This window comes from Oryzias melastigma, linkage group LG4 (assembly GCF_002922805.2).
Source record: "Oryzias melastigma strain HK-1 linkage group LG4, ASM292280v2, whole genome shotgun sequence".
NCBI lineage: Eukaryota > Metazoa > Chordata > Actinopteri > Beloniformes > Adrianichthyidae > Oryzias > Oryzias melastigma.
In genome coordinates, this window is record NC_050515.1 from 29,221,773 (window position 1) to 29,239,401 (window position 17,629).

Sequence of the window (17,629 nt, forward strand, 5' to 3'; positions counted from 1 at the left end):
CACAGCAGATCAGCAGTTTCTGAAATCCTCAGACCAGTCCGTCTGACACCAACAACCATCTTCAAGGTCACTTCAATCTCCGTTCCTCCTCATTCTGATGCTGGTTTGAACTGTAGTAGATCATCTGGACCATGTCTATATGTCTAAATGCATTGAGTTGCTGACATGTGATTGGCTGATTAAAACTCTGCATTAATGAGCGGCTGAACAAGTGTACCCAATAAAATGGCCAGAGAGTGGATAAACTGCTTCCTACAGAAGAGCTGCCTTTGTTTGTCTTTTGGTGGAACAATAAGGACCTTTTCTATGTTTCACTGTCACCTCTAAGTGTTTTTACCATTCTGCCTCTCTTAAATAAAGAAGTTATTGCTTGGAGTTGACATAGAGAGTGAAAACCTGAAAGAAAAGTTAATAAAGGAAACACCCACTCCGAGTGGCTCCTGGATTTGAATGAATGGGGGGGCTGACAGCAAAGCTGCAGACATGCACAACTAGCCTGAGGAATGAAAACCAGCTTTCTGATGGCAAACTCATTAAAATGGACAGCAAACTCTACGATAAAGACAGCCTGAGGAAAAGACTGTGACTCCTCAAGTGGATAGCCTAGTTCTTGTTTCAGGTCGACGCTGAAGCAGCTGAAGGTCCTGAAGTTAAATGCATGAATATTCCTGTGTTCTTCCAAAAAGGAGCCAAACCAGCTTTCATGGGGGATTATTGCGTTTGATTTGTTGTGTTACAAATCAGATATACACAACATTTTGACATTAAATTAAAAAGAAAGGATGGAAAAAGGGGTAAATGACGGAGGACTTTCGTTAGAGCGAGTCAAGCCTCCAGACGTCATGAAACCTCTTTTCTTCACAAGTGAGCAAATAAGCAACTATTCCTGGACATTCAGAGCTTTCTGCACACAGCCAGAAAACCTAAATGCCAACTTTGCATACGGCAATCTTTCCTTTCATCAGATCGTACCTTCTGATCTCATCAATGTATGTTCCCGTGGTTCTGTAAGAGCAGCCAGGAGGCTGGATTAAGCCTTTTGCTCAGACCCTTTTATGTTTGACACTGAAAGTGTGCAGTTGAGTCTGCCTCCTACTTTCAACGTGTCAGATCTTAAATTACAATGACAGTCTAACAGAGCTCTTAGCCAGGCATCAGCGCTTTGAAAGCTGGAAAAACCCCACAGAGTTAAAACATTCGGCTGTCTCTGTCTTTCACCTGGATTTCTGAAATAACCACCAAAATTGTTGTTGTTCTAAGATGGCCTGTGATTAGCTTTCATGCGGGGTGGATGTGTGTCAAAGTGGAGTTTCTGAACCGAGTCGAGGAACAGAAGTAATGACTGAAAAATGTGGTTTTGTGATGTGATGAAAAGTGTGTGACATTTAAAAATGTACAAATCTGGAAATGCATTTGTGAAATTGCTGGATTCTTATTGATGATTGATGCTGAAATCTTTTAGGTGAACTTACAACAACATTTACTTAAAAGAGGGACAAATAAAAAGCACATTAAACATACTGATCCTAAAAATCCCATTTCAAAAGTCCTACCACTTTGTCCCCATTTTAAAGGTTAAATGACGCCATCGAGTCAAGAAAACATGTCCCTTCATTATGAAAGACTAAACACAGGGTAGTATTCGTCTTCTTTGGATAGATTCGCAGCCTTTCAGGACACCAGAAGAGAGACTATAATTATTTTCCTGAAGCGTCACTGGTTATCACACACAGCTGTAATTGAAGGAGCTATTTTGGTGTGTGTTCGGGCTGCTTGCAGCCCTCAATGCAGTGAGTCCATAGACAGGCAGGGACAGGTAAACAGGTGGACGGCTGGCTCAGACGGCAGCTGGCACATCTGCTGACGTTTAGCTTGCATTGGACCGGAAAACTCCTCTAAAGAGCAGAGACAGAGATCACTTTGCCTCATCAAAGTCTAACCCTTCAGAGAATTAACACACTGATTTGTATTTATGTTATCGCTCCTATTATGATAAATATAAATGATTTTTTTTTTGCATAAATAAAACATCAACAAAAAAACTTTTTCAAAATATGAAATAGCTTATACCTTGTGACAAAGGTTGCTATTCCATCCTTTCAAAATAAAAGACTTCCTATGTCATATGGGATCATCTCAATGCAGCAAAGAGTATAATATAATGAGAAAAAATTGTTGATTTTTCAATTTGTGGTGCATCTCTGTCAGAAATGCATATATCTAACAAACCAAAATTAAATCAGAGGTAATTTTTTACTGTATTTTTTAAGCATAGAGGAGCAGCTAAAATACTTCAATCCTTTCAAAAATAGAAAATCTGCCTAATAACCCATGAAGATACATTTTGGTTCTGCTTAATGACCTCAGATTGAGTTCTTTTGTGGTACACAGCAATCACAAATCTGTCAAAATGTTGTAGCTCAACTTTTAAACTGTGACCTGCTTTATGGATTGTTGGAACATTATGGATGGTATCATTGTCAGGAGCCTCACAGAGTGATTAGTGATGTTCTGCAACTTTTTGTTAATGAATAAAATACAGTTTGAGTTCATTTTTTTAATATACAATTTATTTTTTACTTAAATTATTATTTAAAATTAAAACATTATTGTTTTTGCATTCAGAGATCCACAATGGAGGGGTAAAGGAGCCACATGTGGGTCCGGAGCCTCATGTTGCAGAACTCTGGTCTATGTCAAGTTTGCTCAAACATCATTTAAGAGTGCAGACACCTGGCTTCAGGTTTAGCCATGAATGTGGCGAGAACATCAACAAATGAACTGCACGTAATTCATTCAATACCAGTTACTGCTCAGCTTTGGTGGAACTGAGTTCTGTTGCTGTAAGTGGATGAGTGTCTGCAGTCCAAATGTGGAAGGAGGTGCTGACCTCCCTGCGAGGGAGGGAGCAGTGAGCGGTCGGGGGGGGGGGGACTCCAGCTCAGGCCAGGCTTTTAAGACCAACTTTGAGAGCTGGAGTCTACATGTCAGGAACACTGTTTCTAAGATGTAATACTGAGATCTCCCTGAACTCTTGGCTTGCCCTCATTGAGGTCAGACCTGGTTCTGGACTGGGAGCATAGACTGTATAAGAATAACTGGACAGAGCAAGCCCCCCTACTTCCGTGTTCCATATAGGAAGTACCACTGGGTTGCAAAAAGGCCAAAGTCCCATTGACTTACATTGAGAAACAGACAGTTATTTCTCAGTCATTTTATATGGCAGAATAATCATTCTTCCTCTGCTGCTTTCTGATTAACTTCTTTTTTCTAATCCTAATTTTTTTTAAAGATTTTTTTAAATTATCAAAAGTTATTAGAGTTATAAATTGACCAATCAGATGGCTCAATAAGCGTTTGTGGGTCTGACGTCGACCGTCTGGGGGGTTTGATTGACAGATGACGGGGAGCCAATGGGAGCAGACTTCATCAATGATGAGGATTTACTCTGTAGAAATAGATTTCAGTCTGAGGTTATGTGCTTTGGACTTTTTTGTTTGTTTAACGTTCATTTTTCTTTATTTCACTGTTTTGGTTGTAGCTTATAAATGATATGTTACATATATGCGCATAAAATCACCAACCAAAGTTTAAGCTTCGCCGCAATTTTCCAGCTTCACCCTGAATTAGATGCAGCCGTCTGAGGACCGCGAGACAAACTTGGACCTGGTCATATCTTCAAACAGAAAAAAGATCCAGCTGTTCTCTTGTTAGGATGGTTATTTATTTTAAATACCGCTGAACGCGCTTCTCACGTGCATCTGATCAGACTATAACCTGGCCGCGAATGACAACTGAAAAGCTGCGGCGCGCGAGAGGGACACGCGCATTTCTCCAGCAGCGTCACCCAAATGCTCCTTTTATCTCGACTAAAATGAATAAATGTAAGTAAATCCCAAAGGACCGCTGACAGAATCAAATGTTGGAATGGTTCTCCCTCAAAGGCTTCAACAATGACTTGTGTGATTCTCCCGAGCCGCCGTGATTAAAGTAGAAGCTGTTTACATCCGCGGTTTCATGGTAAAGGCGTGGAAAGAGGCAGACGGTTGCAATAATCTCACTCCTGATTGGCGACAGTACTTCCTGTAGATTCGATGACTCAGCTATGACTCAGACCAATCGCTGAAGATTGTTTGCAAATGGCGGTATCCGTTTCAGGAAGTGACGGTGAAAGCGGCGGCCTACTTTCGCGAGGGGAGGAAGTAATGCATTTCCAATGGGGGACCTCAGTGCTCGATCTGTCCATTGTTTTTACAGTCTATGACTGGGAGGTGAATTTAAATGTTTGGTTTTTGTTCACTGACCTGTTTTAAGGTGCAGGTGAAGCGTGTCACTGTGGGGATCAAAAGGTCTGGACAGTGTAATCCACATCTGGAAGGTCTGGCCTCTGCGGATGATGAAGTTGTCGTTTTGGTAGAGATCCGTGTGATGTTCTGTGCGGTTCTGACCCGATTTGCTTTTCATCAGGTCTATTGATTTGACCTTCAGGAGGAGCTCTGTGAAGGCAAAGATGGAGAGGTCAAGAAATGTGAGGGGCTTTTCTCCTCGTGTGTGACGTCTAATTACCTTCAAGTTCACCTTCACCGGTGTCGGGCTTTTCCTTGTCTTTGTCTTTGTCCTTATCCGCATCGTCAGTGTCCGTGATGACAGTGTCAGTGACATCGTCATCCTTCACGTGTGGACAGCAGCATGGGCACACCCTGCGCCACCACGCCCGGCACCCCTTCCCTTCTTCAGCATTTTCTTCTCTCGGTTCTTCCTCGTCTTCCACCTCATCCTCCCCAAATCCAAGAGTGACAGATGGAAACCTGCCCGTTGCTAACCCGTTCCTTGTTGATCCCGTCACGGCAGGCATTCTGAGGGGAGAAAGGACACAGTCTTCAAAATAAAAGCCTGGGAGTGTTTTGACCTTGGGAGTGTTGTGAACACAACTGATGCCACATTTGATCAAACTGCTGCAACCAATGAAAACAGAGACTAGTTTTCCCTCAGAGTCACAGCTGAGTTCAGCACCATCTTTAGACCTTCTAATCAGAACTGTGGCCTCACTCCTAGTTTTTTAACTACAGCTGTTTGAAAACAGCCCCCCCCCAACCCCCCTCTGATTTGTAACAGAAATCAATAGGAGTTTTGCAGTCTCTCAAAAGGGGTGAGGGGAGTTAGAATCTTTTCCTTCCAATCATTGACGTGAACGCCGGAGCAAACCCTGTCAGGAGGAATCGGGCAGAAATCTCTATCCCTCCATCCTTGGAGACAACAGATCAGCTGTGTGCCCGCTGGGCCATGGACCCAGCATGTCCAAACAGGATCCTCATGGTGTGTGTGGTTTGTTTGAGCTGAGGGCATCTGCTCCGTCTCATTCATTCCATAGACAGATTGAGGCAACATGACTGAAAAACAGGGTCAGTTCCCAACACGTAACCCACGTGAAGATCCTTCCGCTCTTCCCCATTCCTCTGTGCCTTCTTGCTGTGCTGCATCTTCAGCACACTTCAGCTGAGTTCTGGCTGTCACAAATCATTCTCTGCAGCTCATCCAGGCCACCATTTGGCTCATTATACTTTCATACAAGCTTCATCTAGGCCAGGGGTTCTCTAACCTGAGGCTGCAGAGCCACATGCGGCTCTTTCGCTACTCCATTGTGGCTCTGATTAAAGTGGAATAAAACACTTCTAGTTTTGAAAAGTAACTGTAAAGTAAAAAAAGTGAGTAGAAAATGAAAAAGGAAAGTAAACTAACTCAAACTTTATTTAACTCATTCACAACAGTTGAAGGACAGAATGTTTTCCTCCATAGGTTCCTGACAAGGGCAGCTGGAATCCTCCAACAATCCATCAATCCTTCATGGTTTACCAAAGTCGTATATAAACACTTTGACAGATCTTTGAACTCTGTGTACAGCACAAAATCAATTAGAGCCTTGTAGTTCGACAAATACAGTAAAAGTCACTAAATTGACTCCTATTTAATTGTTTAAATAAATGTATTCATTTCTGACTCAGATACCCTACAAATAATAAAATCAACATCTGTGTTCTTTCTATATACTAGTTTGCTGCATGAAGATGATCCTATGTAGACCATTTTATTTTGAAAGGGAGTCCTTTGAATCTTTGGCAAAAGGGATAAACTCTTGCATATTTCAAAAAAAGCTTTAATCTTTATCTTTTATTTTTACAAAAATAATGACAAAAGTGTGTTTATATTGATCACATTTAGTAACAATAACAGAAATACAAATCAATGTGTTATTTTTCTTAAAAGAAACGTAAGATTTTCTGACTGCAACTGAGAAATCGACCCAAATGGCTCTGGTAGTGTTGAAGATTGCAGACGCCTGATTTAGTTAATGCTCACAACTATAAACCTCCCCTTCCACAGTCCGGATCACATGCTCAATGAGCCGATTTTCTCCTTCAGAATCTGCTGGAATTTTCGTGTTAACGTTTGAAAAGTTACAGTAAATAAAGAACATAAACACTGGAGCTCCGATGTTAAAGGGTTAAGCAACAGCGCAGGCCAATCATTTTCAACATGAAATATAACTATTCTAACTTTTTGTCAAATATTCACACATTTGTCTACAAATAAAACTAGAAAAGTTGCATTACCTGCAACAATGCGAGTGAATGTTTTTGCTGTATGTTGTCGCTGAAGATGCTGAAGCTTTTTGCTGAAAATGGTGATGCAATTTAATTGCTGAAGGGATTTACGGAAAATACAAAGCAATTTGCAAAATGTTAAATTTGCTAAAAGACTGGGAATTTCATTGAAGAACTAGAAAAGAGCACTGAAGTTGACCTAAATTTCTAAAAAGATTTGCAGTAAAATTGCTTAAAAAGCCCTAATACATGCTAATTTTGCAAAAAACATTTAGTGGGTTGCTTCAATATGAGCTATACTCCCAAAAACCTCAGTAGATGCCAAAAACGTAGCTAGGTTGTTACTTAAATACTGGCTAAACTCCAAAACTGCCTAAAAATCCTTAGTAACCTAAATTAATCAAAAATGTTAGCATGTTGCTAAAATAGATGCTAAAAGGATCAATTTAGCATAAAAAAGCCTCAGTAGAGGCCAAATTAGCAAAAAAGAGTTAGCACATTGTTTAAATACTAGCTAAACTCCAAAATAGTCTAAAATGCCTTAGTAAACTAAAAAAATGTTAGCCTGTTGCTAAAATAGAAGCTAAACTCAACATTTTTTTGATTACAATAAAAGATGAAAACATACCCCATGAATGTATTTTAAAGGTTTGTTGCTAGTCTACTTAAAATTAAACTTTGAAGATTTTTTTCCTTCATTTCCTATGGGGCATATTTTGCACAATATTTCAAAAAATAATAAAGTTTATAAATACCAAAAATACCAGCAGTAATGTTCTGGATGAGCTGAATGTTTTGATACAAAGATTGCTGAAAAGGCTGACAGTGTGATTGAGTTTTTATGTGCTGAAAAGTGTTAGGAAAGGAGCAGGAGAATGAATGCTTTCCAAACATTTGCACTAACGTGATTTACAAACAGTTTATAGCTGAAAGTCTTGCTCTAAAACTTCCAACCTATGAAAATCGTTGATATTATTCTTATTACAGTTATACTTCCCAGCAGTTTTCCCCGTGTCACTTTCATGCGTGGAAAATGGTAGCTGTACCCCCCCCCCACCACCACCACCACCTTGGTCGCATTTAATATGCGCATATCTATGAATTTGCAAATTGCCTCCTGTCTCCATCTCCACTGTTCCCGGCTGCCAGCTGCTCACCTCCGACTCAAAGTCTCCGCTCCACGGCGGGCTGCACCGTGGAGCGGTCCGCTCACAGAGCAGGAAGCTGAAGTTGAATAATTGGAAACTGTTGCCAAATAACCAAATAAGGCCAGTCTGAGCTCTTACCGTTTTCTTCAGCATGTTTATCACGCTCATATAGAACTAGTTGATATTATATATCTGACATGTTTTTTTTTTCAAACTTTAGCTAGAGGCATCAAGGCTGTTTCTGTAAAGGCTCACTTTGGTTTAATGAAGAAACATGATTTAAGCCGTCATTGGTTCAACTTTTACCATCACTCCAAATTTCTCAATGACTTAAATGTCAAATTTTGTGCAGCAGGACTGAAAAGTATTCCTCTTATCAGATTTCTAGCAATAAATAAAAAATGTAACTCTCTATTATTTATTGAAGTGCAGTTCAATGAAAGCTTGTAAGTAAGCAGGTTTTCCTTTCATATCAGATTCAGTTTGATCAAGTTTTCATGGTGTAAAAGTGAAATGTTATCGTCAGTGTTACACAGGGAGAAGGTCAGTAGCAAAGTTTATCTTTCATCTGGGCTATGAAATGTGAAAATTGTTCAGATGAAGATTGTTTACCACTTTGATGAATAAAATATTCCTGCTTGCGTTTGTTCTGACAAATTGTTCAAACAGATTCTGGATCTTCAGGCAGAAAACACAGCCTTCAAGCAGACTGAGAATAGGAATGTCCTCCTCGCCACTTGTTGTCAACTTGTTCTGGCCCTTTATTTGAAACTCCCGAGAGAGATGAACGTCCACAGTACGCACACAGCACTGCCACTTGACAGCACATCTGGAGCTGATTTACAGATGCTGGAGTGTCATGAAGTTTCTTTGTGGTCAGCAGGGAAATTTGGACCGCCAAAGGTTATGTTTAGGTCCACCTAGTCAAGGCCATGGAGTGTTGAGTTAAAACCCTGTATCTGTTTCTTATTGATTCTCTGATGTTCCAAAACTCTACGGCTATAATATACTTTCAGCCTCTGGACGGTGCTGTTAGCACTTTCTTTGCCTGCGGTCATGGAAACAACCCCAAGTGAGTCAGCCCTGGGCTTTTTTGTGTTAGAAATCCCCAAGAGTCTTCACGGTCACTTCTGATGCTTTCAGCGTCTTTTTCAGCTAAGATGGAGCGACGACAGACGATGAAGTCAAAGAGCAGCTCCACACTCATGTCAGCCATGCTCTCTCATTAGATCCTAGTTTGATGTTTTCATTGGAGGAAAATGTGTTTAGCTTGTTCTTGTTTTTCTGTTAAAAATTGTCAGTGAGGCTTTGCTGTTAAAGTCCCTCTCCAATGAAAATCCTGTGTTTAGAGTTTTTAACATGTCTGTGTGTCATTTTTCTTCTGAAAGAGAACAAATGTAATCATAAATCATTTAGTTTTTACATTTCCGAGTATTTCTCCTTTTAAATCAATCAAACTGTCTTGGACAGACTCTGTTTGAATGAATGATCTTCTTTCCATCAACAGCTCTGCTGCACATGCACTAAACCCTCATCTGTTCCTAGTGTCTAGTTCAGGTTCTGGAGAAGAGAAGATGGTATCTTCACATTGACTGCAGTCAAATGAGCCGCCGTTCACATTTCTGTGGTCAAATCAGCATCACTGGATTTTTGGTGTGAGTTTCATCCAATACTTACGGTAGCAGGACTGAGAACGCTGGAAAATCTCCACCAGACTCCACGGAGCTTCTTGATGTGACCACGGAAATGTGAACGGCGGCTCATTTGACCGCAGTTGGAAAGGATTGTAAATCAATGAAAGAGCATTTTGATGTTAGCTTTGATTATTTTATCAAGAACTCTGAGAAACCAATGATTGAATGTATTGATCACAGTCAATAAACATTGGAGAATTAGCTAAAAGAGTCTTTGGTGAACTGGAAGGAGAAAGAATCAGGATTTTGGAGGAAGTTCTGTCCATGAAGATCTTCACTTCCTCGTCCAGCTGACATCCGGATCAGAACCATACGGCTGGACATTACCCAGATTGATGGATGTTTATATGTAGCAGCGGTGAAGATTTACGAGCTTACAGAGCTATCATAATCAGAGAGGGGGGATCAGGGGCGGAGCTACTAAAGGCCACGCCCCCTCAGAGGAGATTTTGGAAACAGTGGCTTCAGATCAACATGAAAAATGTCTTTTTACGACATTTAGGTTGTGGGATTTTGGTTAAAAACTTCATAATCAAAATTACATTTTTTTAAATAATGAATATTGTCATGAGGGACTTGAAAGGTTTCAAAGACGAATGTTATTGATTTTTCATTCTTACTAATGTGTGTTACATTCAGGAATACAGAGCCAAAATAAAAACATTTAATCATTTTTCTTATTTCTCCTTTTATTCCATGACATGCAAAAAAAATGTTGTGTTTGGCCTGTGGACGGGGATCCCATTTAGATTTAGGCTCTTTGAGCGAAAAAGTTTATAGACACTCCAGGACTCCTGGATGGCTGCTCTGAGGGCACAAAACTGTCAAGACTGGTGTCATTTTAGATTTTTTATTAGTAGATCTTTTATCCAGATAACGTCATGCTTTGTTTCATGTTTAGGTTACTGTAATAAAGTTTCTGAAGTCAAAGGTTTGTGTCATCCTGTTTCCGTCTCCTCTCAGAAGCCTCCTCACATTCTCAGTACGCTCGTCATTTCGTTCTTCTATTTCCTGATCCTCTGGAGTGTGAGTTGTTGTCTGACATGCTCTTACACACAATCTAACTCGAGCACACTTAACATTCCTCCTCTGCAGCGTGTTCAGCAGCAGATGAAGCAAGACTCACGATGAACTCGTGTGTACGTCAGGCAGATGCTTTAGTGGCAGAGGAAACGCCTCCTCCTCCCCGCTCAGGATTGTGCTGTCCTGCTGACAGACGCACAGCTTAACTAAGCAAAACTCACAACTGGATTCCATTCAGCCGGAGGAGCCGCCCCACTACAGACAAACAACAAACATTACCAAGCAGGAGAGCTCAGACGAGTGCAGCTCCCACTCAACTATATCTTTACCTCTTTCACTCCACATTTGTTATGTCATTCATTGCAATTTCTATAAAGTTTTTCTTTATTATGACTCTTGATAGTTATATTTTAACTAAGAATAGCTCAAAATCTTTGATATACTTGACCTGCTCATGAACATGATAATTCCAGTAGACTGTGAAGGGGAAAAGCGGCTCGTTTAGCACACTTTTCTAGTGAAATTATCGTGTTAACAATTTAAAAATTACACTAAATCAAAGAGCATAAACACTAGAGTTCCAGAGTTAAAGGGTTAAAGCATTTTCCCCACTTCCATAACAAATGTGTAAGCTGTGGAAGTCAGACTTGTGAAGCGCCAAGAGGGCTGACTGACAAGCGTCCGGTCTGAGATGAGATTCTTCTGACCAGCAGCTGCTAATCACACACAAAACAGAGGCGTGCAGGCGGCCTCTCTACACACAAAAACAAACGTAGTCTGACAGGTAATCCACCCCTGTCAAAGCTCTGGACAGGCTGTAAACAAACAGTCTCTCAGGGAACGTGCAGCCGTGTAAAAAATAGATTTTTCTCTCTGCAGTTCAAAGATGTGCCCCAGGTTTCCATGACAGTGTCAAGACAGCAAAGCCTGTGGAGTGAGGATTCCTGGAACCTCATCGGGAAGGAAAACCGGGCTGGATATAGATCTGCCATTGAGATTTTGGATCTTACGATTCTCCCACTGAACCTTAAACCATAACAGGGAATGCCCATTTAACCCTTTATAACTGCCTGCTTAACCAAATGGTGGGGAACATTTAGAAAACATGTTTTTAAAAATATTGATTGTGTGTATTACCCCCCAAGGTACGGAGCCCCTGAGGGGACATAGAAGAAAAAAAATTGAAGTTAAAAAAAAAAGATTGAAAAAAAAAACTTTTTTTTTCTAAAAATTGAAGTTAAAAAAATAATCTAGTGTCCTACTTTTGTGCAACAGATAACTTATGCCCACCAGCTAGTTTTTTTTTTTAGAATTTTTTTTTTTTTACTTACATTTAAAAAAAAAACATTTTTTTCAGTTACTATCTGGTGCGCACCAGTTACTAACCAGAACATTCTTTTTTACTAAAAAAATGAGGTAAAAAAAGACAATCTGGATAGTAGCTGGTGCACACCAGAAACTATCAAGAATTTTTTTTCCTAAAAATTGAAAATAAAAAAAAATAAAAACCTGGATAACTGTCTATCCTTTAGTCCAGTGTTTCCCAACCCTGGTCCTCGGGCACACTGTCCTGCATGTTGTCCATGTTGCCCTGCTTATGCACACCTGATTCAGCTCATCATCAGGCTCAGCAGAAGCCTGATGATGACGGTCATCAGAGGCAGGTGTGTTTGAGCAGGGTTAGATTAAAAAAATGCTGGACAGTGTGCCCCGAGGACCAGGGTTGGGAAACATTGCTTTAGGGACTCCATAGTCTGTGTATTTTAGGCAAAACATTTGTCTTTTACTTTAATTTTTTTTTCTAATTCGATGCCTCTTTAGGGGCTCCATACCAAGGCAATAAGCAGCAAGGGAAAAAATACCTTATTTTGATGATTTTGTTTGTTTGTTTTTGGATAGTTAAAGAGTTAAATTCCCCATATGATATTATTTGTATTAAAAAAAACATTCCCAGTGATGTTTTAATTATGATTATGACGTTTTTAATTAAAATCCCACAACCTAAATGTCTTAAAATTAAATTTTTCATATTGATCTGAAGCCTGTGTTTCCAAAATCTCCTCTGAGGGGGCGTGGCTTTTGGAGCTCCGCCCCTGATCCCCGCGTCTGATTCTGATAGCTCTGTGTCTCTCTAGCATAAATCTTCACCGCTGCTACATAAAAATGCAGAGCTGTTGATGGAAAGAAGATCATTCATTCAAACAGAGTCTGTCCAAGACAGTTTGATTGATTTAAAAGGAGAAATACTCAGAAATGAAAAAACTAAATGATTTCTTATTACATTTGTTCTCTTTCAAAAGGAAAATGACACACAGACATGTTAGCAACTCTAAAAACCTTTTTTTTTTTTCATTTTATAAGTTTCTGAACTGCGTTAGCCTCAGGTTTGTGCCTCTGTTGAGCAAACGTCATTTCCAGCATGCAGAAAACACAAACTGAGGCTGACGCTTCTGCAGGTGTTTTGGAAAAAGTTTTAACAAGCCCTGGACGAACCAGGCAGAGCCGTCGTTGGTTTGGACTTCAACACAGTTGTGGAGAAAAAGAACAAAAACTTTATCTTTTTAATCAGGACTAAAATATTTGATCCACTTAAAACAGTAAAATATCTTTGTTGTGTCCTTCAAACAAGGAAGGTTTCTTTCAATAAGCGGCATCATTAGCCTTGAAACTTTTACCGTCAACTATCCGTCTATTTTGCAGAGACCTTCCTAGAATAACAGCAACACAAATTGAGCAACTCTTTGTGAAAATGACATTTACAGTCTTTGAGTTCCTTGTGAGGACTCCAGAGAGGATCTGTTGGCTGCTGAATGCAGATCTTTAAAGTTTTGAAAGCTTCTGGGATCACTTCTCTGCAGTAAGTCATCCATGCTGAACAGTTCTCAGTGGATGAAGCCAAAGCCTCTCCTGATCACTCTGCATTAGAAAGTGTCATACGGCTCAAAGTAACCCTGTGTTTGCCTCTACCAGTAACAATTCTGACAAAGTGCTACTGGCAGTTTTATGAAAAGAGGACTGCATTGTTTAAGTGTTTCCACACAAAGTAAAATCTCTTCACGGGAAATGTCAATCCCTGTTTGGATTAAAAACAACTGGAATTTCAGAAAAGATTCAACTGTTTATCTTCAAGAAATATATTTTCCCTACAAATGAGCGTCCATAGACAAGCATTAAATCATATACTGTATCTATTTTATTTGCCAATTTACATGTAATTCTGCGCTTCTGTCAAGAAATCATGCTCTGAAATAGACTCTAAAGGTGGGCAAACCTTTTGACTTATGGGCCACGAAAAGTTCTAAATTTGACAGAACTGATAGACAACGAGCAGATGCAGAGTGTTTGTTAATCCACCTTATCAGAGAAAGAAATAACCGAATCTGGACCCAAACACACTCCATCTAATATAGATCTTATAAACTGAACAATTTGGAGCTTTTATTTCAAAATTTGTGGCTTTGTTTTCATTATAGTGTCAATTGCACCTATGGGTTCAAAAACCATAAACTTGGAGAAATGCTGCATTCATGTGGTTAGAGTGATCGGAAAAATGACCTTCCGAACATACATTACTGTCAAGAAAAACAACAAATCTTCCAACACCACATGAATGCAGAAAACTTTTTGCACCTCAGAGGTCCATTTATTTGTGGTGCTCCACCTATGGGGAGATAACAAGGATTATCAGTATAGTTTCCGCCACTATGGAGGGCCAGATTTAACAGTTTAATGAGCCACATGTGGCCCCCGGGCCGTAGTTTGCCCACCCCTGCTCTAAATGAACAAGCAGACAAATGAACGAATGAGACGAGCAGAAACGAAGGACCAAACTGATGCAGAGGATCTGCAGCTTTATAACGGATGCTTGAGAAATCTTTGCAATATAACTCGTGGAGTACCACAAGGGTCTGTCCTAGGACCACAGTTATTCAATCTGTATATAAACAACATTGTTAGTGCATCCAAAAGATTCAAATGAATCTTATTTGCTGACGACACAACACTCTTTCATGTAGGAAATAATTGAAAACATGTGGAAGAGGTGATCCAAGCTAGCTTGTTGCTTGAATACTCGCTAAACTCCAAAATAGCCTAAAATTCATCGGTTAGCTAAATCAGTCAAAAATGTTAGCATGCTGCTAAAATAGAAGCTAAACTCCAAATTGGCCTAAAAACCTCAGTAGATAACAAAGTAGCCCAAAACGTTAGGATGTTGCTAAAATATTAGCTGAACTCTTGATTTTTTTTAATGACTATAAAAGATTAAAACATAACCCATAAACATAGGTAAAGGTTTGTTGCTAATCTAATTAAAATTATGAAATTTGAAGACTTTCTCGTTCATTTTCTATTGGACATATTTTGATCAATATTTCAAAAGCTATAACGTTTATGAATACTAAAAATACAAGCAGCAATGTCCTGAACGAGCTGAACGTTTTGACACAAAGATTACTGAAATCCCTGAAAATGTGACTGAGTTTTTATGTGCCAAAAAATGTATGGAAAGAGCTGGAGAATCAGCATACCGTAGTGTGAATGCTTACTAAGATTCATACAAATATGTCTACAGAGATCTATCTTATCCATTATTCTATAAATCTGAAGTACTGAAATTTAAAGGTTTGGTTGAACAAAAGTACTAAAATTTAAAAGGATGCAAGATTTCCACTTTGCTAAAATTCTGAAAAAAATGAGGGAAAGATCGATCCATCCATCTGTCCGTCCGTCTGAACAGTGATGCATGAATAAACAGGTTTTCGGTTTGTGCGGACAAAGGAAAAGCTGCAAGCTTTAACTGGACATGTGTGAGGCTCAACACATGTCCATGGCTGATCACATGGGTAAAAGAAATTACCCACTTTTGTCAAAATGAAATTAAAACTGCGACCCCCAATTACAGCCTAGCATTACTGTCTTGTGTAGGTCCTGTCTGCGGGGGGCGTGGACTTTTTTGACTCAAGAGAAAGCGGTTTCTCTATCAGACTCGTTTGGTTTCCAAATCTTTCAAGAGATTTTCTCCGGACCAAAAAAGGCGTTCAACACTTTTCTGCAGTGCAAGTACACAAGGATTCCTACGTCTTCAAGAGGCAGTCGTACCCACATTCTCTTCCTCCTCTTTGCTGAAACCTCTTTCTCCTGGGGGGTGATGATGAGGATTTCTCTTCAACCTGAAGGCTTCTAACATCAGCCACAAAGAGAAGTTCACTAACAGCTCAGGAATGAAGATAAGTATTTAAGAACTTGTTCTTAAACATCTCTGCCTGGATAAATGAAAGAACTAAAAATCTTAGTCATTTCTTTCACAGAATTCTATTCAAGAACCAGCATTCCTTCAAGAAATACTACTCAAGTACAATTATAAAGTAATTTTGAAGCAAAAACAGAAAGTTGCTTAAGTACTTAGTGAAGTGTACAAATTCAGATTTATCTTTAAATAAAATAATTATTTGAGTAACGACTGACACTTTCTCTTTTCAGTAATCAAATAATGATACATCAATTATAACTCTGTGTACAAGAGTTAGAGGACTTGTTGTTAATTTCACAAATCTAGTGCTGTAAAGAGTTTTTTCTTACACAAGATAAACATGAACTCACCATTGACTGCAGAATTCATTACTACTATGATACTATGAACGACTGGTTCCACACAAACACTTCAGATTTCCCCTGAAGCAATAAGGCAGAATTACAGACTGACTGTTTCTGTTTCAGTAACAGAACAACTGAAGTCTTTATGAAAGGAGAAAAGAAAATATTCCTACTCAAAGAGTTATTGAAGGAAGACAAGAGACCGACAACGATCATGTCTGTGTGTACAATCCATTTACGTTAAAAATGTTAATAACATGTAGGATACGTGGAAGTGTCAAACTCTGAGTAAACAGAAAACACAACCGTGCTCAAACTCACTCCGTTATGCTGTAGAACTCTGACGATGTGGAGCTGAGGACGAGATCTTCTGCTCTCTGAGATCTTGTGTTTCATGCTTCAAGTTTGGCACTCCTTTTAAATACTTGTGAAGACACACCCTCCTAACGCACAATCAACCATCAATCACAGAAATAAACCACAACCAGGAGGGAGAGTTTGACTGGGAGCTCAGAGGTCCTCCCCAAGTCGGTCAACGTGATTCCTGTGACTCTTCAAAGAGTAAAATCACAACCGTTGACAAGAGCTGAACATGAGTATTATATAAGGTTGGTTTGAGTGTTTTTAATCCTTTTCTACTCAATGCTTTGTTTTGTTTTGTTTTGTTTTAATCCTTGTTGCCTCTTTTTCTGAGTTAGCTTTGAGAGCTCACTAATACTTTCATTGCTCAGAGTTGCTGCATTCTTAAACTGGATTCTTAAAGACAAAGCAAAGCAAAAGAGCTTCTGTTCAAATATCTAATCAAGAACAATAATGTCTAAAGTAGACATAAAACCACCAGAATATTCACAGACAGAACGAGCATCAGCAAAAGCTCGATGTCTGTCATTCCTCAGAGACGGGTCTCTCGGCCTCTCAGTTCCGTCCTCTCTTTCAGGTCAGACAACATATTTTCTAAAACTCTGCTTTTAACCCTTTTGCTTTCTTTAAAATCACTTTCCTGGATCTTGTGCATTTTTCTGCGACGGTCTACAGGCGCTTTTGCTAGAGCTTTTTTGTGTTTACCATCATGGGTCAATGAATAACCTAAAAATATGACCCCATGTTTCTGCTAAGAAGAAGTAAGTAGTTAATAGACCTACACTTCTTTATTTATCTGTTGTTGAGACACACAGAGAGAAGTGTGTGTGTTTATTTTCATCTCTACAGTCTGTTTAGACACAAAAACATGATCACATTTGTCAATCGCGGTGTTTTATTGTGAAAAATTGGTTATATTTTGAAAATAAACCGGATTTTCTCATGTATCTTGATGTAACTTCCTGTCAGGATTGACGCGGATCGCTCGCGGCTCGCGCACAAAATAGACCAGATGCTAAAATGATCTTTGCACGGCGCAGCCTTCTGCGAGGACCGCGGCGCTCCACGCCTGCTGTGAGCCACACCAGAGGTTAACAAGGGCGCTGAATGGAAGCGGCCTCCGTTCCACGCTGCTTCCGTGTACAGAGTGAACCAGGCGTGACAGTCCCCTATGTCAGTTTGTTTGGTGAATCAAGATGTACGCTCC

General features: G+C 39.7%; 1 protein-coding gene across 1 annotated transcript in view; it reads right to left on the minus strand.

Annotated features, from left to right (window-relative positions):
* LOC112136840 (protein-glutamine gamma-glutamyltransferase K) overlaps positions 1-16,481 on the minus strand; it is a gene marked incomplete in the record, with an annotated part of 24,789 nt that extends 8,308 nt beyond the window's left edge. Inside the window, 3 exon segments of the mRNA XM_024258761.2 lie at positions 4,305-4,496; positions 4,567-4,856; positions 16,384-16,481. Of these exon segments, the coding sequence (XP_024114529.1) occupies positions 4,305-4,496; positions 4,567-4,855 (481 nt within the window).
* Positions 16,482-17,629: the final 1,148 nt, after the last annotated feature.